Consider the following 24,867-nt stretch of genomic DNA (forward strand, 5'->3'; position numbering starts at 1 on the left):
TTGCTTGCACTGCCAAATGAAACTAAGAATTTGCTGTGTAAGGATCTGTCTAATAACGGAAGATGGATCTGATGTTACTTGCATCCAAAAGTTTGTTTACAACAGTAATAACAGAAACTGCTATCCAAGTCATACTATTTACATACGCTAAATCGAAAGATTTATCCGTATTTGCCTCCCTTCATCATGTAAGCAGGCTACACCTTTATTTGAAATGCAGAACTCCTGGCTCTTCCGTCATGAGGTTTATATATGTGGTATCACAATGTATGCTGTGTGTTAGCTGCTTGGCAGTACATTACTTTTGGGAATTCAAACTCCTAAAGAGCAAAATACCTAAACCACCAATTGCCAAACCAAGTACAACAGGAATGCCAATGGAGTCGTAATCATTCACTCGGGCAGTACTATCTGCTCTTCCTAGGCGAAGTCTCTCGGCTGTGTACTCCCGTAAAAGGTTGCTCAAATTGTCTATTTGGTGCATGATCTGGCGTTGGCTTCTTGTGATTGCTTGTATCTGTCAGAAAGTAAGAGAACAGAACAGATCAAACCACTCTAATATACAGCATACAATAAAATCACGTTAAGTTACTCCAGTTTTGTAAGTGTCAATCGTCCGAAATACCTCTTCCATCAGAGGGGATTCCTTGGCTAATTGTGAAGCAGACGCGGAGCTTGGCAGTAAGGTTCCTGTCAACGCACCATTACTTAATCCAGTAACAAAAACAGAAGTAGGTCCAGATCCATTGCATGCTTCAGCCTGCAAAGCCAAGTTTTGCTGGCTAGCTGAAGATTTTCTGAACGAGACCTTGGAGTTAAGCTCTTCAACACGAGAAGTAAACTCATCCATCCTCTCATTCAGCGTAGATATCTGTTCTGAAAGTTGAGTGATAACTCCCTGAAATAATGCAATACAGGTGTGTTGGTGACAAACAATCCCATATTAGAATTGAATTCTACACAGTAAGACACTATCAAAGCCATTCACAACAAAGAGTTGACATACCTGGTTTGAAAGTGTGGCAGGTGATTCCAGGGTTCTCCCATCAAACCTTCTATTGTTAACAGCAAGCCTTGTTAACTTGTCTCTGTGATTTGAGTAAGAGTGTGATATACCGCTGCCCAGCGTAGCAAATGTTTAGTTAAATGAGTCAATTAGGACATAAAAAACCATGCTGGACGATAACTTATTGGGTAGGAGTAACCTAAAGCCAATCAGAGTGGCCTCCCTTTTCTTTATATAAGTTTGGTTTTTCTTCTTTTACCCCATCTCCCTTCCTTGCCTTCTACTTTAATTTCCTTTCTATTCTGACCAAATAACTGATAATGAAAAGTACCGATTGAGATGCTTGCTTCTCCTATCTGCTGAGGCTCGGGAAAGGGCTTCTTTAGGGCTTGAAACAAAATCATCATCTATGCTGAGTTTTGTCTTCAAATCATCCGGCAAGGCCTGAATAATGATCATGTTAGGACTATCCACAAGTAGGAGAATGCATGATCAGTTGAAAGAGTCATACACTCGTACCATAACATCATTTACAAGTTTCTCCAGCTGAATTTGTTCAATGTAAGTACGGGGAACATAAGAACCTTCCAGATTCAGCTGCTCTGCGATACTTTTAACATAGAGACGATCCTTTCCTTGCACCTTCATACCCAGTTCAATGTATTAGTGCTTAGCATTGCAAAACTCTCCCAGAAAATGATACATTTATAGTTTATAGTTTTCTTTATTCTTGATGATGTACATATATTACAGCTGACCATAGAACTCAATAGCTACCCTAACCCTGGGCTCCGCTGCACAGACAATGTAATAACTACCCTAAAACTCAAATGTTTACGATATTTTTTTTTTTTCTTTTTTGTCTGAAATCACACAATTTCAGTTAATCACAATATAGCTATTTTGAAGAAAATAAAACCTCAGGAGGAAAAGAAAAGGAAAACCAGTTGATCCCAGAACTGGTGTTTCCAACTTGAAGTGAGCTTACATATGCTTGCATACTTTACAAAAGACCAAACACCAAAAATCAGCATATCTCATGTCAGACTACTTCAAAACAATTATATAAACATCCCACAAATTCCAAAACAATCTCAACAACTGAATGCACAAAATGCCATGATACCTGAACATATTGCCGATTAAGCTGCTCCAACCAATCAGTTTTAACGCAGACCCTATCATCACAGAAAACATGGCTGCTTCTTTTCAGGATGGCTGCAATTGTGTACCCCAGAGCCATGAGACCTCCAAGAAGGCGCACACTAACTTCAAAAGTTATTCTTGGTGATATTATGAAGGGACTATCTGAAACCCACTCCTGAAAGAGAGGTAAAACTAGTTAGAAATCCTTTTCTGGGACTCTGGAGACTATCTAGGATATCTAGTCTAATCTGGAAGTCTGGAACAAGCACATATCAGCAGAATCCTAAACACTAAATTATAGAAATATTCACCTGCACCCCATGTAACTAAAAGACAACCATGTAGACTACATGTACCCAAATTTCAGTTCATTATATAAAATACCAAGGTTCCATGTGAAATGGGAAGGCAAATTAAACTATCACTTTTTTCGACTAAGGACTGACGGTATATTTCAGGGCATCTAGGTTAAGCCTCACCACCACAATTTTTCAACTTCATGAGTATACAAAACTTTTACCGATGAATAAAATGAACTGAAAACCAGTGAGTAGAACTAAATTAATTAATGTCAGATGCTTCCAAGGCATTGATAACTCACATAGTTCATTAATTTGAAGTGCACAAAGAAAAAATGAAAAGGAAAAAAGCGCTTCTGAAATACAGCTCATTTTTTGATCTACAGAAGTTAGTAATGCATAGTGGTGGCTGACAAAGAAGAAGAGTCAAACACTAAGGGTAGCAAGTAAGATAATGATGATAATTACTACTATGTCCAGTAGAAAAGGAGCACATTAGTATGAGGAGTGATGTCCAGTAGAAAAGGAGCACATTAGTATGAGGAGTGAGAAGTCTCTCAGATTCAGGCAAATTCGAAATAAACCTTATAGATTGATTTACTTAGGATTGATAAATTCATCATTGAAAGTACCATAAGGACACTAGTTGAATAAACTCATAAGGAACTTCGGTTTAAAAAAATGTCCAACCTCAAACATGAGATTGTATTTGCCATCCCTGTTCCTCATCCTTAGATACGATTGACATGCTTCAGGATCTTCACCTGGTGGTAACAGATATATGTCATAAGTTTCTTCTGTGGTTTCTTTGTGCTCTTCAGAAACCACAGCCTTGATTTGATCCACTGTCACTGTCCTATTTGACTGCAGTAAAAGGAAAAATGACCAGTGAAATAGCCGGCATAAATATTTGTAACTTGAAACATATGAACTGAGTGAAAGAAAGACCTGAAAAAAAAAAAATTATTGCCAACCTTTAAAATATAAGTCGGATTCTGAAAACCAGTGAATGGATTGAATTTATTGGTGATTTTTATATGTGCTGTCTTGAGATCTGGCTCAATAAAGGCCTTGTACATAGGGTATACCTGTATCAAAATTATAAATATGAAGCGCCAGATCCTTTGTATGCCAATCATTCATGGTACAGAGGAGGAACAAATAGAAAATCTAGCACAGAATAAAGGGATAAACCGTTTCAGAGATTTGGTGAATAATCTCTTCAGGCTCTTGGCCGGCACGTTGGATGTCACGTAAAACACGTTTGACAAGATCAAAGTGAACTCCACCAGTTATAGATACGCGAAGATCTAGCAAAGGCCGCAATTTCTCACTTACGGCATATATGCCCTCAATTAGTACAATACGAGAGCTAGGGACCTCCACTGTCCTGTTAGAAGCATGTGAATGACCAAAAATGTTAAGCAACATCAGATGACACACATGCTATTAAAATTAGTCACAAGGCACAAAAAGAAGAAAGCTAGACATGATAAGCCTCATCTATGAGTCGATTAAATTTGGCATCGCATCAGCCATAATATAAACAAGTCAACAGCAGAAAGTTTAGGCTTTCAATCATATAATTGGACTTTAAGGAGGATGGGGAGTTAATGTGGCCAACAATTTTCCACATCATGCATAAATGCACTACCTGTAACCTATGCGAGAGCTAGACTTGAAATCATATATTGGAACCTCGACTGCTTTCCCTGCTTTTAAGCCATGTATGTTTTCAAGCAATGTCTCATAATCTGTCAAGCGCGGATCTGTTTCAAAGCATTACAATCATTGCAGTGAGTGCTCTGATCTAGATCATTCATCGCACTAATTGACGATTAAAGGAAAGCATATAATGGAGGAAGACAATACAATTGCACTTTCAGTTTTAAGAAAATATAAACAGTTAGGTATTGAAGAATGATGCAGAACATAAGGGAAAAAATTTAGTTAGATGATCCAAGTGAGAATTGCTTACCATCGAAGTTGCCATCAATGATACGACTAGCATCATTGTAGTTATCCATTGTAATGACAGCAATGCTGGGCATAAAGTTCAGCACCTTCTCTGTGAAAACAGTCTTGCCTGCTCCAGAGGGGCCTGCTACTCCAACGAGTACTAACCCATCATTCTTTTGAGCCAACAACTGGCATGCCCGGATAACTATAAAGAAGCCTTTCTCAAACGACAGTGTATCTGGAATGGGGGCAATTTCATATCGGTCACAGTCTTTCCTTTTTACAAGTTGGACCTGATCTCGCAATAGACCAGAACGTGGCCTTGGCGACTCAGCACCAGAATTTGTATCTTGAGCCATTTAGAGCTAAAAGTCTAAAACTCTATATCATCCTCTGTGCACTGTACATACATAGTAAAGGCAACATTATATGGAGAAGAATCAAACAGCAATAAAATTGAAGAATTTTAACTGTGAACTAAACTCTTCTTGACTAAGGGATCAATGTACATGCTTGAAGATCAAGTATATAATAAGCAACTAGCATTAAACTCCTTCTCAGTTTCAAGAAATTAAACGAACAAAGAATGGAACTTCAACTCGCACTCATTAGAACAAGTGGGAATGGAGATACCCAGAACAACAAGTCATCAACAAACACTAATCCAAAAATTAATTTCACAAAACTATCAAGAGCCCATTTTCCCAAGAAGCATAAACATGCATATATTCTCTATAGAAAAACAGCAAATGTAGAGAACAATCAAACAGCAATGAAATTGCAGAACTTTAAGCTTTGAGTTTCCTTACATGACCCAGAGGTAGAAGAAGTCCATGCTTATGATCAAAACAACTTAAAAAAATGGTGATCTAAAATACACCAAAAACAGTGATTGAGGCACGAAGACCAAACCTTTCCAATAACGAAACTTGGTCACAGTCGCTATTTTATCTCTGAATTTCTAGAAGACGTATTTGCTAGTAGATTCTGGGAAAGAAAAAAAACACTTAATGGGGTTGTTGTTCCTGCTAGGATTCTTGGCATCTTGTCATGTTGTGAATGGTTCTGAAGTTAAGAGGGTCGACACATGTCACCCTGGTGGAGCCTGGTTTGGTCAAGTTTGAGACGTACGCGCGAGTAAAGATCAGCTGCACCAATGAACCAATGTAAGGTGTTCTTTCTGGCCTTGAATTTTACTGCACAGTGAATGTGAAAAGTACACAACTTTATGAAAGGTGTGGTCTTTTTCAGGTGGTGGTGACCTAAAGTTGTCAGGGCCGTCATGGGTTATCAAGTTAAGATGAAACTCTGTACCCTGTACCAGATTCCTTTGGGCCTATCTTAAATGCTCCTCCTTTCTTACCCTTTACTCTTCTTTGAGCCTTTCTTACTTTTGTGAAGACTTGTCCTTTAGGAAGCCTGACGTCTGCAGTCAACACTAACCCAGTTCAGAGGATTTGAGGCTGAATTGAGAAAGAGAATTATGAATATGGAAGGCACGCCTAGTTCCCATGGATATTACATGCCTGCAGAGTGGGAACACCACTCACAGTGCTGGATTGGATGGCCTGTAAGTCACTTTTTCTCATCAATTCATATCAATTTTGCATCTTTAAGTTGATGGGTCTCTTGGAATCTATGCTTTCTGCTATTGCCAAGTTCATGTGAAATCCTGCCTATTGATTCTTTGATGGGTTTTGGCAAAGTTTAACACAGCAAACTGATTAGCTTTCTGGAAATTTTGAGCTATTAGGGAAGAGTGAGATGTGTATTATGCGATAATGCATAACGTTTTGTCATATAGAAGGTTTAATCTACTTAGTTCAGTCTCTGATTACTATCTTATCTTCGTTATGAGTTTATAGGAGCGCCCTGATAACTGGAGAAACAATGCAGTGCCTGGTCAGGCTGTGTTTGCCAGGGTGGCATCTACAATCTCAAAGTTTGAGCCTGTAACTGTGTGTGCCAGTGCTGCTCAGGTTAGTGATATTTATAAGAGATGAGGCTCTGAGAGTCTTTAGTATCTGCTGGTCTTTATTATGAGTGTCGGAAGAGATTTAAGTTTGAATTCATTGCACTCAGTGGGAAAATGCACGAAGTCAGCTACCAGAAAATGTCAGGGTTATCGAGATGAGTTTGAATGATTCTTGGTTTCGTGATACAGGCCCGACGGTGAGCTTCTTCTTCAACTCATTTGTCGAAATTCTGATTCATTAGTAAGATATTCTGATTTTAATGTTGATCTTTGAAACAACTCTTTTATCGTCTCTTTTTTTTTAGTTCGTCATAGGAAGAAGCCCAGAGCCAAAGATTGCTGGCATTGATTGGACTTTTAACAGTTGGGGAGGTAGGCTTTTTAGTTATGCAAAGTTCTTGTCTATGTTGAAGTTCTACAGTTCTCTATAGATATACCATTGTATTCACAATCTTTCAACCAACAGACCTGTAGTCTTTTCGTGATCAGGGTATCGTTGTGTCAAAACTTCAATGCTTTAAAGGTAACTGGCATAATTGCATTTAATGTTTATTCTTGTTATTTGTAGGAGTTGATGATGGTTGTTATCCAGACTGGAGTCTTGACCTCCTTGTGGCACGGAAGGTGAGAAGAACTAAACATATCTTATTTTGATTTATTGGATGTTTGCTTTGTGTTTCTGAGACACTGGTGTTTTCCCAACACTTTTATCTGCAGATCCTGGCAATTGAAAAGGTTCCAAGGTTTCCACATTCCATGATTCTTGAAGGTGGAAGTATCCATGTAGATGGAGAAGGTAACAATCAAGACACTAAAGAAAGCTAATTCTGTCTTCAAGTAAAGTTGTCATCTTATGATGATAATCATAACTTCCTTTTTCCCTTCAGGGACTTGCCTCACTACTGAAGAGTGCCTCCTAAATAAAAACCGGAACCCTCATATGACCAAGGAGCAAATAGAGGATCAACTGAAGGCATATCTTGGAGCGACGAAAATTATTTGGTTGCCTCGTGGATTATATGGTAAGAACTCTACTTGGCTACTATCTAATGATTGGTTTACTTTCTTTCAGTTATGCATAGATTAGGGTCACCTATTCTTAATTGAATCTGAACTGTCTACCAAAATGCTTGGCAGGGGATGATGATACTAATGGTCACATCGACAATATGTGTTGTTTTGTGAGGCCTGGTGTGGTTTTGTTGTCTTGGACAGATGATGCAACAGATCCTCAGTATGAACGAGCTGTAGAAGCCCTTTCCGTCCTCTGCAATACTACTGATGCCAAAGGTAGGAAGTTGGAAGTCATTAAGCTTCATGTACCAGGCCCACTATACATGACAGAGGAAGAGGCTGCTGGAGTTTCTCAGGTGAACACTGCAGACCTAGATTCAACTTTTACGATACTTAAGCTAACTCTTTGGTACATACTACTCGAGCGCATTTTACATCTGGAAATGTTGAGACATTGGATCTGTATAGACTCTTATATTGATAAATTGGAGTTGGTACTAAATTTCAGAATATGTGGTGTGTTTTTTCAATCCTGGTGTTTGTTGTTTTTACAGGACGATGCTAAACTGAGACTTGCAGGCACAAGACTTGCTGCTTCTTATGTGAATTTTTACATTGCCAATGGAGCAATCATTGCTCCACAATTTGGGGACCAGAAATGGGATGATGAGGCTGTTCGTGTCCTATCTAAAGCCTTTCCACACTATGAAGTAAGCTGAGTTTTATCTTTGTATTTGATATCAGGTTCTATGGTCCTCAAGTTTGAACTTGGTGATATTTTGATTCTTATGAGCTGCTTTGACTGTACAAAGTAATCACTCGTATCTGCTCTGCGAGGCTTAATATAGAATAGGAAACAGAATGGTCTTGATCTTCTCAGTGCTATTGTAAACAAACGAGAACATAGGCATAAAAGTTGTACATCAATAAGGATTACAATCCTCATGGCACTTCTTGATCTTCATTGATTATTCAATTATGGCGTTTCTTTTCTATTGATGAACAATCCCTGTGTTAATGTATTGTTGGCTCAGGTGGTGCAAATTGAAGGTGCTAGGGAGATTGTTCTGGCGGGTGGAAACATACATTGCATCACTCAGCAACAACCACACATTCCTTCACAGTAATGTCGACCATGATGACATTGGTGCATACAGTGTAGCAAAGACATAAATTACATCGCTCACTTCATCAGTTCCATTTGTTTCTGATCCAGGGGCACTCTCAAGTAGAGGTGGAAAGTCTCTGAGTTATGCAGGCATTATTGCAACAGAGATGAGAGATATTGCGACAGCGCTAGTTGACTGACTTACAGTGTTGTAATTGCTAATCGAAAATTGATCTAGGTTTATGAAGTTGAATAATTTATGCAAACTTTGGCCTGATACACTTGCATTTTAGGTTAGCTTTGAGCAGCTTCTCATTTAACTGAAAATCCAATTCCTTCACTCTTTTTTCATGGAATCTGTTTATTGATACCTGCTATTCGAGTTCATTATTCAACTTCTTCATATACCTCAAAGTTACCTGCAATTCAGTTTGGCAAACTGACTGACAGTAACTGATTTGGAAGTGATGTGAGGTGCACAGTCCACAGTAGCAAATCCATCTTTCACTGTATTTACCAATAGTAGGAATGTTGTTTGGTCTGCAGAGTTTCCCTGGAACAGATGAAACGAGAAAGCAGATTTGATCACCATTGGAGTTGACTGACAGCTCAACCATCTCTCTAAAGTTTAAGGGTGACCATAACCCCAATATCATATGATTTGATACCAACCTTAGACATGGTCTCATCAATGAAATCGAGATATTCATATACACCACATTCTATATGATTCTTCCATATATGCAAGTATGCAACCCCAAAAAAGGAAAAACTTCATCTCAAGAAACTAAACTAGAAGATTATAGGAGAACGTTAAGTATGCTAATCCTTTCACCCTCAGGACAAATATGATCAGAATATCACTTCATCAATCAGTAGTTAACAAACGATTTAAGAAAAATTAGAGAAATAAAAGTAAATCAATTTAAGTACGTTATTGTGAGAGATCGTGAGTTCGACTCACAATATTGTAATACATTATTGTGCATTTGATAATAAAAAAATACGTTTTTTTTTTTGAATAAATTAGAGACTTTAAATTTGGAGCAAAAATAAAAAGGGTAAAACTTGAAACGTAACCAAAAAAAAAAAACTGGAGGGGAAAGAAGTGAGAGCGACAGTCCCTGAAAACCAGTAGTCCATGTGTTTGGCTCAGATTTACATGGGATCTTTCGTTTTGTAATAACCAATATAAACTCCAAATCACACTCAATCCTTTCTCTCTCGGTTTCCGATTCAATTCCAGTGATGAGCTCAGCTCTATAATAATAATAGCCCTCTGATTCTGCATCCTTGTTTCATCGAATATTTGATGGGGTGCTCATTCTCAGGTCTGAACGCTCTGTACGACGCCGTTAACGGCGGAGGTGACGTCTGGATCAACGAGAACCGCTTCAAGATCGTGAGGCAGCTCGGCGAAGGTGGCTTCGCCTTCGTCTTTTTGGTCAAGGAGGTCGTCTCCGACTCCTCCTCCGCCACCTCTCTCGCCAACAAATTCAAAGACGCCTCTCACGTCTCTGGTCTGTTTTCTATGTTTTCTGTTGTGATTTTGCGATCTGCGTATGTGTAGATGTGAATCTGAAAATGCTTGTAATTTGTATGAATCTGAATTGGTTAAAGCTTTGTTGTTATAGTGTGGTTTTGCTTTGGAAATTTGTGATCTGAGCGTTTTGTGTGAAGAATGTAGGAGAATTAGGTTTGAGCCTGAGAGCTGGGATGTGATACTATATTTTCCGCATTGGAATTGCTAAACTAAGTTTAAAAAATGTGGTTCATCGTTGCGATTTGTGATTTCGAAGTGTGCCTGCTGTTACTTTGGCTACAGGCACCAATTGTTTTTACATTTACTCCCTAGAATTTGGTAGCCTTTGCCATGCAGTTGAAGATTCTTTGATAGATCTAGGGTTCTGCTATGTAATGTGTCCAGTTCGTATTGGATTTTCGATTGGAAAATAGTATTACTTTTTCAGGTTTGAGATGTTTGTTGTTTCGTGTACTGGTTTGGTTGTGGTTAAGTTATAGATGTGGCTTGAGCTTGTTGTTACTGTTCTATTGCAGATGATGGAACTTATGCTATGAAAAAAGTTCTCATTCAGAATAGCGAACAGTTGGAGTTGGTGAAGGAGGAGATCCAAGTTTCATCGCTTTTCACTCATCCTAATCTGCTTCCACTTCTTGATCATGCCATTATTTCCGTCAAGGTTGACATCCTGAAATTCTATGGTCATAGTATTTGCCTGTTTTGAGTTGAGACGCTTCATATTTGTCCTTGATTTTCTCTAAGAGAACAATAGAACTGGAAAAGTTAATATTGGAGCCATATAGTTAAGGTTACAATGGAAAAGTTAATTCAAGTATCCTATATTTTTTTTCTTAATACTCGATGCTATTAATTCATCCATCCTATTTACTTTGGCAGCCTACACAAGACCAATCGTGGAACCATGAAGCATATTTATTATTTCCAGTTCATCTGGATGGAACTTTACTGGATAATGCAAAGGTTATGAAAACTAAAAAGGAGTTCTTTTCAACCTCAGATGTTCTTCAAATATTCCGGCAGGTGAATGAAGATTTCATCCTATTTATTCCCCTTTTGATTAGTCAAAATTTCTCTTTAAAAAGAAGGGTAACATTTCATTCTCCCCTTTTAAGTGACTGATATCACATTAAAAGACTATGCTGTTATCTGCTCTAGACAATGCACAACTGGCATGTTTATAAGAAGGGTAACTTTGATATTCTGTTTTTCCATGTTCTACAAGAATTACTTTGTAACTAAAACAGGGTTAGAAACATCAAACATATTTTAACTTTGAGAAATCGATGCCACAGCTTTGTGCAGGACTCAAGCACATGCACAATTTTGAACCACCATATGCACATAATGATATCAAACCCGGTAATGTCCTGATTACTCATAGAAAAGGGCAACCACCTCTAGCCATATTGATGGATTTTGGCAGTGCTCGACCTGCAAGGAAACAAATTCGCACTCGTTCAGAGGCACTGCAGTTGCAGGTATGTCTTTTTTCACCTCTGTTTTTTGTGCATGTGTGTGTGTGTATGTCTTTTTTCTTTTCTTCTATTAAATTAAGTGCAAAATGTTGTAGAATACACACCTTCAAGAAACATATGTATTTCTTTCATTTCATGACCTTTGAATGTCAATTGCACTATTGGAAAGGTGCTCAACCAATATGTGGGGATTGATATGAGGTCTGGGTTCTTCTCTTATCAGCAAATTTTAGAAGAAATTTAGTGAAGTGTTCCTTTTCTTGCTTGTTATGTAGGAATGGGCATCTGAGCATTGTTCTGCACCATTTCGAGCTCCAGAGTTGTGGGATTGCCCAAGCCAGGCAGATATTGACGAGAGAACGGATATATGGTCTTTGGGATGCACTTTGTATGCCATATTGTGAGTACTGATCCCGACTTACATTTGAGAGTTATACGGGGTGTGCCTTCTGTTTCACTGATGAATTTGTTAAGAAACTGTGTGTATACATATATGCACATCTGTATCTTGCATGCATGTGGCATCTTTATTGTGTCCTTGCTCAGAGGTGACACCAAAGGTTTAGTTTTGCATAACCAAACACTACAAAGATAATGAAACATCTGTGTGACCCTTTATGTTTGCTTGTACTCAATTATTGTATCATATCCTCAATTCCTCATCATCATATCTGTAACTATTACCGCAATACTTACGCCTGATTCGTTTTATAGGTATGGAGTATCTCCATTCGAATATGCACTTGGTGAATCTGGAGGGAGCCTACAATTGGCAATAGTCAATGTCCAGATCAAGTGGCCAGCTGGACCTAAGCCTCCATTTCCAGATGCTCTTCACCAGTTTATTACATGGATGCTTCAGCCACAGGCTGCAGTTCGTCCACGAATTGACGATATCATAATACATGTGGACAAGTTGATTTCAAAGTTCTCTCAATGAGATAATATAGAATGAAATGAACTTTCTTTGCATGTGCTGACTTTGCACATTTCAGCAAAGCTCCTTAAAGTCAGTTATCATGCAGCCTTCTTTTGTACTTCAGACTCAATAGGGCAATTGAATTTATAGTAGCCTCTCCATTATTTCACAGGTACTGTTTGAGTTAGGTTGGCAGTTTGTGCATTTGGTTTATTGTTAATGTTTCGCTTTCTTCTGTCTCTACTATTTGATTTTGTATTTGTAATTTATGGAACTCCTAGTCTCCTTTGTCTTGGTTTCGATGAATAGTGAAAATACAATAATTGTGATACAAAATCCTGGCTTTCCCTCCAAAAGCTTGTAAAGTTTTTCCTTTTTCGCTTACATTTACAAGGTAGCTCATTGTGTTGCATGTATCTTTCTGTTCAGAAAGGAAAACAAGAACCTAGCTGCTACCTTTTGAAGGTCTAAATGCTATCGATCCTAAAGCTACTATGCATTCTGCGCTTCGCTTTGCTAAACCAATGTGGGTTGCACTCCCATGGAGGAGTAATCATGACATTTAACAAGAGAACACCAAAAAAACCAGAGTTGTTCGAGAGGATAACAAATCATTTTCAACAAAGTTCGATTCAGTGATTTGCAACCCACCTGTTGTGGGAGGGAAGCCGAGAGCAGAAGTGTGCTCAACTTCATCACAGTGAAGTGACCCAAACCACCACACCACACCCATCTAGTTCTTATCCCCGCCCTAGGATTTTCTTGAATTACAGTTTATAGCAGAAGAATATACGCTTGAAAATCAAGTGTTGCCTGAAGCTGAACAAAGCAAGAAATGAGGAAGAGTGAAATATTAATCAGGTCAAAGCCCTCTGTGTACGTTCATTTAAGCAGTGACTATAAAATGAAACAAGTGATTCACCTATCTCATATAGTATAAATAAGAGAAAATACAGTAATTTACACTTCCAAAAATAACTATGTAATACAGACTCGGTGACACCTCAAGCTATAGTAATGTTCTATAACCAATAATTTTGATATAGGGAGAAAGAAATCTGTGGTGGTTGTTTTATTATGCTTCCCAAAGCTTCGACCATGAATAATGAATCAAGTTTCTCTGCTTCATCCTATCTGTTCAAGAAACTGTGTCATAATAATCAATAATACAATCCCATTTCAGATATATAAAAAAAGGGTATTTTAATAAGGACAAGTCTTGGAACAAACCTAACCTGTATGTATGATATCTGAATATACAGATTCACTTGCTGTATAATATTCAATCTGCATGGAGAACGAAATTAAACACCATATAGATTGGCTAAAAGGCTAGAAACCGTGGTGATTATTCTTTCAATATAACCTTGAGATACAAAGGTCCCTCACGTTTAAAACCATCTTCGTATTGTCAATCATCATGCTCATCATCATCATCTTCAGAATCTACAGTCCACACAAAATACCATGTAAGAGGGGAAGCAACATACGCTGTTTCTTGCAGTAACTTTTTCTCCATACAAGTGAGAACCTTTATCCATTATTGTGGTGATACTTTAAGATATAAAATCTAATAACAAAATCAACAGAAAACTAGTTACCAGATCGAACATCATCATCAAGTTTCCCCCATGAGCGGATTTGCTTTATGAGCATCCAGGCCATCAACTTCCACCAATAGATATGAAGAATGAGCAAGCAAATTAGAAGAGTATTAAACAAGTAATAGTATATAGATCCATCCACCATGTGCTTTTCCTTGTCCAAGTTCAAAAGGGATTCATAGCTGCCAAAAAGAAAATGAAGCAAAGATGAATCTTATTGTAGTATATGTTACTAAGTGAACATGGGCTAAGTCGTTCATATACCAGAAAATAAGGACAGCAAAGAGGAATCTGTTACTTTTTCGCATGTTAATGTTTGTAAATTCGTTGTTATAGTTCTGATGTGCATATTCAGGGGTGATAAGAAACCACGTTGTATTGTCTAAAGAGGATATCCAAAAACTATATCGTGACATTCTCTGTGCAGATTTGAAAGAAAAAAAAAAAAAATTAAACTCACCTGGTACTCCAAATTATCCAGAAGGGGAAGTAGATAAGACGTAGAATTGTCCAAGATAGAACAAACATAACAAAGGAGACGCTGGCAATTAGTTCAAAGCCACAATATTTTGACATTTTTGCTATTTCTAAAAACACATCACATCCTTCATGAAGGGCTAAAATGATTGAGCCAACTCGGCAAAACCTGCAAGAATGAGACAGAAAATTAAAACATGGGGAAAAAAAAAAGGGTCTTTTTGCTTTAACCTGAAACTAAAGAAACCTTTGTTTGAGAATCATAGGCATGCACCATGAAAAAGTGAGGATTCATACTACACTTCCAAGAGCAGTCTGAACACCAAATAAATAGCAAAAGCCCTTAGAAACTTGCCTCGCCATGTAAGAAAACACAATCAATATTGTTGTTGCTATATGATGAGCCATAGATGCCCAAAAGTCAGAACGCCTTGTTTCCCAAAACACCAAAGCAAAGCTGGAGTACATGTAAAACCCAGCAGAAAACATGTAGAGTGCCTTCAATTTTAATCTGACAATCAAGGAATAAATGTCAAATCATGTCTAGCCAGATGATATACAAAAAGAAATTATTTGTAGAATGAATAACTCATGGATCAGACATGAAAGTAAAATATCTTCTACTGAGTAAAGGGACGAACTTAGTTTTCTGCTCAGGCCAAACCTGATCGCCAGGCCCGACCCAAAAGTGTTTTGTGTTTGAGAACCAAGGCTCATTGTATGTTATGGAAAGGGCCAAAGCCTCAGCAGAAAAAAAGTATAGGCACTTCCATGCCGACTCTTTAAATTTATTAACTTTTCTCTGCTCTTCATGTGTCTCGACTTTCTTCTGTTCCTTTCCAGACATAAGACATCTCGCTAATCTCTGCAAAACACAGATGCCACTGAAATTGATTAAAACCACCCCTTTTTCAAAAAAGAATAGGCAGTCACAAATTGTAATGCACATCAAAGAAGAGCTTCAGAATGCTGGGATATGCATTCCTAGCCAGTGCACGCAGTTGTTAATCTTGATAGCTTATGACTTCTAAACGACAACTAACTTAGGAATGAGGATTCTGCACCACATTCAAATGTGGACTGCATGAGTTTGTTCACTCTTCTAGTAACCTCATCAGCATTTAGATTTATAACAATATACAGTGTCAATAAGAAAATGATTCATGAATGAATAAGCAAGACTAATCACCAAACCAAAACAGAGCTATAGACCACACCTAGTTATTAACGATACAGGGTTCTCCACAGAAGTTAAAACAGGCACCAATTCTGATCTAATCACTTTCTACCAAAAACATCAAACACCACAGTGAAATCAAACATAAAGCTTCAAACTTTATGAACTACATACATAAGGGATCATGTATTGCAATACATTTCAGTTTTGAACAACATATTGATCACAGCCAAAAACAAGTACTAGTTCAATGCTACAATCAATCCAATAATAACCAAAAGCTTCAATAAAGTAAGAGCTGAATGAATGGCTAGAGGTACCTCAAATACGAAAACGTCAAGGACGAGCCTAAGAGAAGGGAAGAGGAGAACAAACAAGGGAAGAACCAAGAAGTCTCTGGGAACTGGGTAAGACTCCTCCTCCAAGTACTTGCCCCAATCGCTGAGACCCATCTGGATGAATTGAACTCGGGATTGGTCGAGGAGGGAGGACGATCAGCAAACTGGGATTTAACACCGAAGGGAAAGTGGCTTTGGTTGTGTTTGACTTTCGAAAAAGCCGAAACTTTGTGATAGACAGAAAGACTTTGACGGTTTCGACCAAAAAAAAAACAAAGAAAGACTTTGACAGATTTGCCGTTGTCAAAAAAGGGGATCATTTTTTGGTGATCCATTTTTTTTCTAACAGAGTACACCCGCCGAGGATGACGTCGTAAACTCCCACTACTACAAACCAGAGAAGAGTTACTTTACTCGTAGTCTTATGTCCCAGATAAAAAGCAATTGTTGATACAGTGGACTACGGACTGCTTTTTTTTTTTCTTTTTTTTTTTAACAGGAAGACTAAAGACTGCTTAATATCTATCTTTGGCGAATAAGGATCCGGGTTTTTGCTTTGTAGGACTATGAGCGAGACCCAAACTCTGCCAAAGGAAATACAAAACGGTGTCAAGAAAGGAGACCGCGTTAGGGTCTTAGGGGATTAGCAGTAACCTAACGACATGTTTGAGAAGTCTTGATATATTCTTATGACTAACCTCAAGAAGAGACACTCTTCTTCCAACACCGTACAGACATGATACCATAACAATGGCAGAACCATTTACCACTATATCAAACCAAACAACCCTAGCTCAAAACGAGCAAGGACATATTAAACCTAACCAACACCTAAAATCCAAAAAACAAACCTAATAACTGAAATATAATTCATCGCCACCTTGCTTCTCGTAAAGAGCCGACCGACAACGGACGTCGGTCAACTATCATTGGAGCCTCAACCTAGTGCTAAAAGGACTAAAAGGACACCATTTCTGGAAGAGCAAAATATCGACGAGCAAAATATCGCCTGTGTTCAACACTTCAACTTCATCCATTTCAACACATGTATACAAATCCATCCTTTCCCTCTCAAAGGTTTCAATCATGTTGTTGATCTATTGCGAAAATGGCAAAGTTTGACATCCCAAACCTAATATCTTCATGCTGATTGATTCCGTTTATGGAAATTTAAAGGTTCGACATCCCAACTCTTTGAATTCTGTATTTTTGTTTTTGGTTTTTGAGAAAATGAATAGAGAAACAACCTTTGATATAGTTGTTTACAAATGTTATTGCCTAATTCAATTTTTAGGACATTGGATAATATAGTGAAAATTCTTTAAAAACCTAATTTTAGCTCGGCAATCATGAAAATTGATAAATTATTGTTGACCATAACCACTATTTTTGTGGAAAATCTCTATTAATAAAACCAGAAGGCCATTTTGACTTTTTCAATGGTTAAATTCTTGAAAATCCGATTATACATATGGTTGATTACCCATGCATAAGTACAATATTTTTTAAAATTAAAGGGTAAAACTGAAATTATCTATTTATTTTATTTTATTTTAGAAAAAGCAAATTGAGCACATGTCAAGAGGCTAGTAAAAAATAAGAGATCTTGTCAAAATTTTATTGGAGGATGGTGGGAGAAACCACCGAGAACAATGACGTAACAAAATACCGCAGTTCCTAAACTCCATATTTCTCGCTCTACCTAGAGTTAGGGTTGTTCAAGTTGTGCGGATTCCAGATCCATGGTGGCCTCTGCTGCTTCTATAACAACAAGACTCATCTCAAAGTTATCTATTAGAAATAAAGAAGAACCTATGGACCTGGGAAACCTTTGATGCCCTGAAAAAGGCTTCAGAACACCAATGTTTTATCTCATTCAAAAACTCAATACTACAAGGGAAGTAACCTTCGATTCTTTCAAGAGTGTTGTTCGCTTAATGTGTTGTCTCAACTCCGGTGGAGGTACATGCAAGATGTGATCGATATCTCTTCACTTTCATCAATGAAAGAGATGTGATCCAGGTTGGGTTACTACATGGGTACATAAGAAATGTATTGAATCGATTCTTTTTAATGAATAGATCCGATTGCAACTTCGAATATGGAATTCAAAGTGATCAAATAGGAAATGATACTCTGAATCATAGAACTATAATGAAATATACGATCAACCAACATTTATCAAATTTGAAAAAGAGTCAGAAGAAATGGTTCGATCCTCTTATTTTTATTTCTCGAACCGAGAGATCCATGAATCGATATCCTAATGCATATAGATACAAATGGTCCAATGGGAGCAAAAAGTTACAAGAACATTTGGAACATTTCATTTCTGAGCAGAAGAGCCATTTTCAAGTAGTCAATCGATTACGTATTAATCAATATTCGATTGATTGGTCTGAGGTTATCGACAAAAAAGATTTGTCTAAGTCACTTCCTTTCTTTTTGTCCAAGTTACTTCTTTTTTTGTCCAAGTTTCTTTTCTTTTTGTCTAACTCACTTCCTTTTTCTTTATGAGTTTCGGGAATATCCCCATTCATAGGTCCGAGATCCACATATATGAATTGAAAGGTCCGAATGATCAACTCTGCAATCAGTTGTTAGAATCAATAGGTCTTCAAATCGTTCATTTGAAAAAATTGAAACCCTTCTTATTAGATGATCATGATACTTCCCAAAAATCAAAATTTTTGATCAACGGAGGAACAATATCACCGTTTTTGTTCAATAAGATTAAGATACCAAATGGGTGATTGACTCATTCCATACTGAAATAATCGCAGTAAATCTTTTGATAACATGAATTCCTATTTCTCAATGATATCCCACGATCACGACAATTGGCTGAATCCCGTGAAACCATTTCATAGAAGTTCATTGATATCTTCTTTTTATAAAGCAAATCGACTTCGATTCTTGAATAATCCACATCACTTCTGCTTCTATTGTAACAAAGGATCCCTTTTTTTTTGTGGAAAAGGCCCGTATCAATAATTATGATTTTACATATGGACAATTCCTCAATATCTTGTTCATTCGCAACAAAATATTTTCTTTGCGCGGCGGTAAAAAAAAATATGCTTTTTTGGAGAGAGATATTATTTCACCAACTGAGTTACAGGTGTCTAACATATTCATACCTAACGATTTTCCACAAAATGGTGACGAAAGGTATAACTTGTACAAATCTTTTCATTTTCCGATTTGATCCATTCGTTCGTAGAGCTATTTACTCGATCGTAGACATTTCTGGAACACTTCTAACAGAAGGACAAATACTCAAATAGTCAGTTTTGAAAGAACTTATTGTCAACCCCTTTCAGATATGAATCTGTCTGATTCAGAAGGGAAGAACTTGCATCAGTATCTCAATTTCAATTCAAACATGGGTTTGATTCACACTCCATGTTCTGAGAAATATTTACCATCCGAAAAGAGGAAAAGGCGGGGTCGTTGTCTAAAGAAATGCTTTGAGAAAGGTCAGATGTATAGAACCTTTCAACAAGATAGTGCTTTTTCAACTCTCTCAAAATGGAATATATTCCAAAAGGCCACAAATGGCCGTCCTTACTCAAGTTGCCAAAGAAGATCAAGCACCAGTTCATTGATTCATTCTTCTTTTTTTATTCGATTTTTTGAATTCTTTATTCAATTTCGACATAAAAGAAATGAAATGTTAAATTCTTGAGTAGTCTACTTCCCTTCGAATGATGAATCCCCTTAATTAAAGGAGTCCCTTTCATAAGGGATTTACTTGTCTATGTATCGTTGCGTTCGATCTTTTAGGTCCCTACTTCGCCTCGACGGTTATGTCACGATATCCCTAAAACCTATATGCGATGGATAGACTCCTGCAACCATGACATACTTACTTATTTGGACATAAATTTCTATTCTTTCTAAACGAAAAGAAATGGTTAATTCCACAAAAGAAGTCTTTTTTTCACGAGGTACAACTATAAATGATGGTTTTTCTGATATTATGGTTGTGCCTCTTGATTTTTGTTTAGATTTAAGTTGAAATACATGAGTTACTAGCAACACTCACGACTGCAGTAACATCGCGCCTGGTTGGGGAGACGATTAGACCTTTTCTTCAAATCGATTAGCATGGCATCAATCGTTGTTTGGTTCTTGTGTGTCTCACCCTCCCTCTCAATGATCTCGTGAGATTGTAAAGAAGAATTAGGGAATCCCCTATGGATCTTCTTAATGTGAAGTTCCAGTATGAACGATTGCTTGGACGCTGCCTTGAGCCTGTGACTGCATAACATTTAACCGCGACGACATTCCTTGTCCACGAGAGCATGAGCTTTCTCAAGCTGCGTCCGCAACAGAGGTATCAACAACTACAATGGCTTCACTGATTGTCTTTCGCGGGACTGCCCCCACCTCTTTCTCGTTCCCTGCTATTGTTGTTGCTCCCCTCCTTAAAGAAAAGAGAATGGTTACTATCAGGGAGGTCTCTGCCTTTCTGCCCTCTACCAAGATCACATGTGTTCGTAGAGGAAGGGAGGATGATGAAGCTATAGACGACAAACGTCCTCGGTATGAACTCTAATGAACTAGGGTTTTCAATTGCTTCAAATCGCAATCTAAGAATCATTCATATAAGAAAATCTCTCAAGAAAAAGGGCAATCCTCGTGGCAACAGAAATAAGAAGAAGAGTCTGGGAGAAACTTTAGACTCCATGGCACCTAGCTTGGTGGTGGAGGAGAAGGAGGGAGACTGAGTCCGAAGCAAAGGAGGGTTGATTTCCTAGTGCAACTAGGAATCCCTACCAAACCCTAGAATAATTTTTCTCTCTACATGTACGATGAAAGGTACACCATGTGTCTTACCCCTTTAATCGTTGAGAGTTCAGTTGTTTTTAGGGTGAGGTAGGCTTTTTTTTTTTTTTTTTGCTTTCTAGTCATTCATATCAATCTTGTTTTTTAGATTCGTAGTTTGTAGCTTGAATTAAGTACTTTGCTTTGTGTTCGAGTGGTCCTCGGATTATTCGTGCATTGACCGTTATGGTCATAATGTTTCAATCAATGAAAATTTTACAATTACCTCAAAAAAAAACCACTAAGAAAATGAATAATATTATGTTTTGTTCAATCTAAAGAGAGGCATAAGGATGCATTAACTAATGAATTTTGATGAAGATGATAAAAAAAAAAGTTTAGCAATTCTCATGCTCACGCAGTAAGGATAATGATGTTCGTTACATAGTAAACTAATAGTATGCGTAAAATTATTATCGATAATGAAATCATGTCAAGTGACGTACATTTTGAATAAATAATATGAATAAATTCAGTTTACCCCCTCAAACTTTACGACTAAAATCAGTTTAGTCCCTGATCTTTTTTTTTAATCAGTTCAGTCTCTGAACTTTCAGTTTTCATCAGTCGTGTCTAAATTTCAAAATTGACTTCAATGATTACGTCACAAGCTGAGTTTGCCAAACATGTTGGCCCACTTTTACAGACTATGAACCCCGTAAAAGGGTGTAATGGACATTTTCACATTCCACCCTAAAATTAAAACATAAACACTCTAGCAATAGTGCAATAGTGCAAAACCACGACTCTTCCTATTTCTCAAATGAAGGGTGAAAGGCTGAAAAGTGGGCCACTATGTCGGTTCCAACTCACCAGATGACATCACATTTAGAGATAAATTCAAATTTTGGACTAGGGTGATGCATTTTGAAAATTTAGGGACTGAATTGATTAAAAAAAAAAATCAGAGATTGAACTGGTTTTAGCCCTAAAATTTAAAAGGGTAAACTGAATTTAATCTTAAATAATAGATCAACATAATTTGGTGTTCATGACATGTCATAACATGCCAAACACCCCTTTTACAAGAATATCGAGCAAGACGATAAATGATTAGCAACACAATAAACAGTATCAATAGATAACTTATTGCATGAGTTTGATCCCCAATTTGAAATCAATCCATATATTCTTTTTTGGCCTGAATACCAAACCGTACTGAGCATATCACAGTCAGCTCTAGCCTCTATGTCATGGTTGCCGTTGGAGGGTTCTTGTTTGAATTAAAACCAGGGCCGGTGTTGCATGAATAATTAAGTATCTCTCAGACAACACTGTACTATATATGAAACAAAACAATTTGGACATTTTTGTTGGAGTACTCACAGCTGGTACTCTCAGCTAGCTGGCATGTTTTGCATTCATTAGGGTTTACATCAAATTGCTGTAGTCATGTAGACCCAGATTGCGATTGTAGCTTTCCCCCATGTCAAAAAGCACGGCATGCTGCAAAAGATACACCAATAACACTATATACTACCAGCTAAATTAGATTGAACGCACAGATTGATCTTTGTTAATCAGCCTGCTAGCTAGCGGATCGACTCTCGAATCACATGATGTTAGTGGTGTTTTATGATCTTTGGTGATAATTAACGAGTTTTAACATGATGCACAAATGTAGTTCTCTTAACATTATTCTAATCGATACATATGAGACTGTCAAGGCCGGGCCTTTATACCTAGGACTTTTCATATGAAAGGAATATCAAAGTGACCAAGCTCAATGCCCAGATCGTGCATGTCCACGTGAATTGCAAACACATTTATATTGCAATAAGAAACTATTGCATACAAGGTAATGATCAAAAGGAGAATAGTGAATCAGATCTGCAATCTAGCTCTATCTCTCCTCCAACCTCCAGCTTTGACATTATTGTCTTCTTCAATTTACGACTCACGTGGGAAGGGGAAGGGGAAGACAAGAGGGAAGCAAATCAGGATGTGATCACCTCAAATGGACAAGCAACAAGAATAATGGAGGGTCCTCTCACCTTCGAACTTGTCTCCTAATTCTACTAACATACAATATAGAACGAATAGAAAGGAAACAACCAGAGTTCGTGTTCAAAAGTGCTAGGGGGAGCAATGTGTGCCCCAAACCACCTGGATTCGACCTCTGATCTTCGTTGTGTTCTTGCCCTCAAGGACCCATTTCAAAAGAGAGTTGTCTATTTTCCATTACAAAAGATGCACGTATAAAATACTCCAGAACACTACAGAACTTTCGCTTAACGATAAACAAAAAATATTCTTATCTTCATTTCGAACACTTCCCTTAAGAAAAAGGGCATTTATACCTCGGCTTACCAGAACACTGGAAAGATTTGCAAGTTCATAATGAAGACCAGCAGCCAGCTCATGCATTGGAATACTGATCATATATAGAGGCCTAGCTCTTGGAACATAAATGCTTACATGCATCAGCTGAAGTAGTGAAGGTGAAACCATGTCATTTCAGAACTTATTACAGCTGCCTAGAGAAGTAAACTCACCCATATATCCAAATCTGCAAGTAGGATTCATCTTGCAGCAGGAACAATAAATAAGGCATGTGGATATATTTAACCCCATGGTTCTTTTTTCATTTTTCGAATAGTTTAACCTTGCTTTTCTGATCCTGCTGATACAAAATTCAATATTTACGGCAACATCCACATGCATATAACCAATTAGCAAGATAATCTATATATTATATGAGGAATTAGCAAGCTGGAATGCATATAAGCAATGAAGGTGAAGAAAATAATTGATCGAGTTGTTTGTTGTTGTTGTCTTTCCCCCCAAAAACACAAAAGATATCATCTTGTTTTGAGGAGACACACATGCATCATCATATTGGTGGAGATAGAGACATCCAACTTGATGAGTTCCTCACATTCAATTCTTATATATAGAGATATAACTTGGCCTGAAGATCTTTAAAGTTTAAACCCTAGCTAAACTCAAGTAGTTCAGTTGGGCTGTGGGTGCTTTCAAAGCTTCACAGGTAAAAAGCCTGTTCATCTTTAAATGAAAGACAAGATGGGTATTTAAGGGTGTGATGAAAGCTTACTGAGGTAGAAGATAGAGGTCCTATAGTATCCCATTCTGTCTACCTAGCTAGCTGCTTAGATATTCATAGCCTAGTCTATTTTGTCTGTGTATTTAAGTCTCTCTCTCTCTCTCTCTCTCTCTCTCTCTCTCTCTCTCTCTACATATATATAGATAGATACATAAGCTTCCCTTTGTTATAATGAGATATGCAGAAGAGAAATTAATAGAGGAGATGAGTGTATCTTCTTCTGTTATGAGAGCCAATGAGTGATGAGCAGAACCACCTCATGTCCTTTCAAATTTAAGAAAGCAAGCGTCTTTAACTGTTTGGTATACATGACTTCCTTCCAATCAATCTCCTTCTCTCTGCAATAGTATGCAAGATGTATAAAGTTCACTTTCATTTACATCAGCTTCTACCTGTCTTCTTCAGCCCAGTGGATTAAGTCAGAGAATTGATGGGTATTTAGATTTCCAGGCGGTGTGGTCTGTGGTGTGATGAGTGAGAGATTTTATTCTATATATATACATGTATTCTAGCATCTAGCTAATTACAACTATTTAAGAGACTCTGGGTTAAGCTTTGTTTGTGTAGCTTGCAAAACTGAGATAGGTATATGTCTTTTTGCTTCTTGGTTTAGTAACTATACTACTACTACTTCAATTCTTTTAGATGCATCTGCTACTACTTTGTGATGTTTGTTCTTGTTCTTGGTTATAGTTATGGACCCTTCCAAAATCTATGGAGGCCATCATGCAGAGGAAGAAGAATGCCAAAGCAGTGAATCGGGGTGGACAATGTACCTTGGGTCTTGCTTAGATGGTGAAAACAATCATCACCAACATGACAGTGATGATGATCACCATGATGGAAAAGCACAAGGCTATTGTCACAAGGATGACAGTGATGATTCCATGGTTTCTGATGCTTCTTCACGCCCAAGTACCCATCAGAGGTCCA

General features: G+C 37.6%; 4 protein-coding genes across 5 annotated transcripts; 2 read left to right on the forward strand and 2 right to left on the reverse strand.

Moving 5' to 3' along the window:
* Positions 1-49: 49 nt before the first annotated feature.
* On the reverse strand, positions 50-5,276 carry LOC101300724 (uridine-cytidine kinase C-like). The gene is made up of 12 exons (XM_004299214.1): positions 5,220-5,276; positions 4,430-4,810; positions 4,106-4,220; positions 3,646-3,841; positions 3,426-3,539; positions 3,142-3,315; positions 2,133-2,327; positions 1,526-1,648; positions 1,338-1,450; positions 1,007-1,118; positions 626-898; positions 50-517 (listed from the first exon to the last, which is right to left on the reverse strand). Exons 2-12 carry the CDS (start codon positions 4,767-4,769, stop codon positions 299-301), a joined length of 1,974 nt encoding a protein of 657 aa, XP_004299262.1. The 5' UTR covers positions 4,770-4,810; positions 5,220-5,276; the 3' UTR covers positions 50-298.
* Positions 5,277-5,789: 513 nt separating this feature from the next.
* On the forward strand, positions 5,790-8,631 carry LOC101301007 (agmatine deiminase-like). The gene is made up of 11 exons (XM_004299215.1): positions 5,790-5,980; positions 6,276-6,389; positions 6,493-6,582; positions 6,691-6,757; positions 6,954-7,009; positions 7,103-7,181; positions 7,273-7,407; positions 7,523-7,755; positions 7,954-8,109; positions 8,434-8,522; positions 8,616-8,631. The coding sequence occupies exons 1-11, from the start codon at positions 5,894-5,896 to the stop codon at positions 8,629-8,631; spliced, it is 1,122 nt and encodes a 373-aa protein (XP_004299263.1). The 5' UTR covers positions 5,790-5,893.
* Positions 8,632-9,688: 1,057 nt separating this feature from the next.
* Positions 9,689-12,818, forward strand: LOC101301295 (probable serine/threonine-protein kinase DDB_G0291350-like). 2 transcript variants are annotated; one of them, XM_004299216.1, is made up of 6 exons: positions 9,689-10,027; positions 10,566-10,708; positions 10,927-11,070; positions 11,343-11,528; positions 11,801-11,925; positions 12,240-12,818. In XM_004299216.1, the coding sequence occupies exons 1-6, from the start codon at positions 9,820-9,822 to the stop codon at positions 12,463-12,465; spliced, it is 1,032 nt and encodes a 343-aa protein (XP_004299264.1). In that variant the 5' UTR covers positions 9,689-9,819; the 3' UTR covers positions 12,466-12,818. The 2 variants fall into 2 exon arrangements, with proteins under 2 accessions (XP_004299264.1, XP_004299265.1); XM_004299217.1 differs by having other exon boundaries at positions 9,742-9,960; positions 10,637-10,708.
* An 832-nt stretch (positions 12,819-13,650) lies between these two features.
* Positions 13,651-16,277, reverse strand: LOC101301780 (LAG1 longevity assurance homolog 3-like). The gene is made up of 6 exons (XM_004299218.1): positions 16,023-16,277; positions 15,167-15,390; positions 14,881-15,036; positions 14,509-14,694; positions 14,046-14,230; positions 13,651-13,890 (listed from the first exon to the last, which is right to left on the reverse strand). Exons 1-6 carry the CDS (start codon positions 16,152-16,154, stop codon positions 13,856-13,858), a joined length of 918 nt encoding a protein of 305 aa, XP_004299266.1. The 5' UTR covers positions 16,155-16,277; the 3' UTR covers positions 13,651-13,855.
* Positions 16,278-24,867: the final 8,590 nt, after the last annotated feature.

This window comes from Fragaria vesca, linkage group LG5 (genome assembly GCF_000184155.1).
Source record: "Fragaria vesca subsp. vesca linkage group LG5, FraVesHawaii_1.0, whole genome shotgun sequence".
Taxonomy (NCBI): Eukaryota; Viridiplantae; Streptophyta; class Magnoliopsida; order Rosales; family Rosaceae; genus Fragaria; species Fragaria vesca.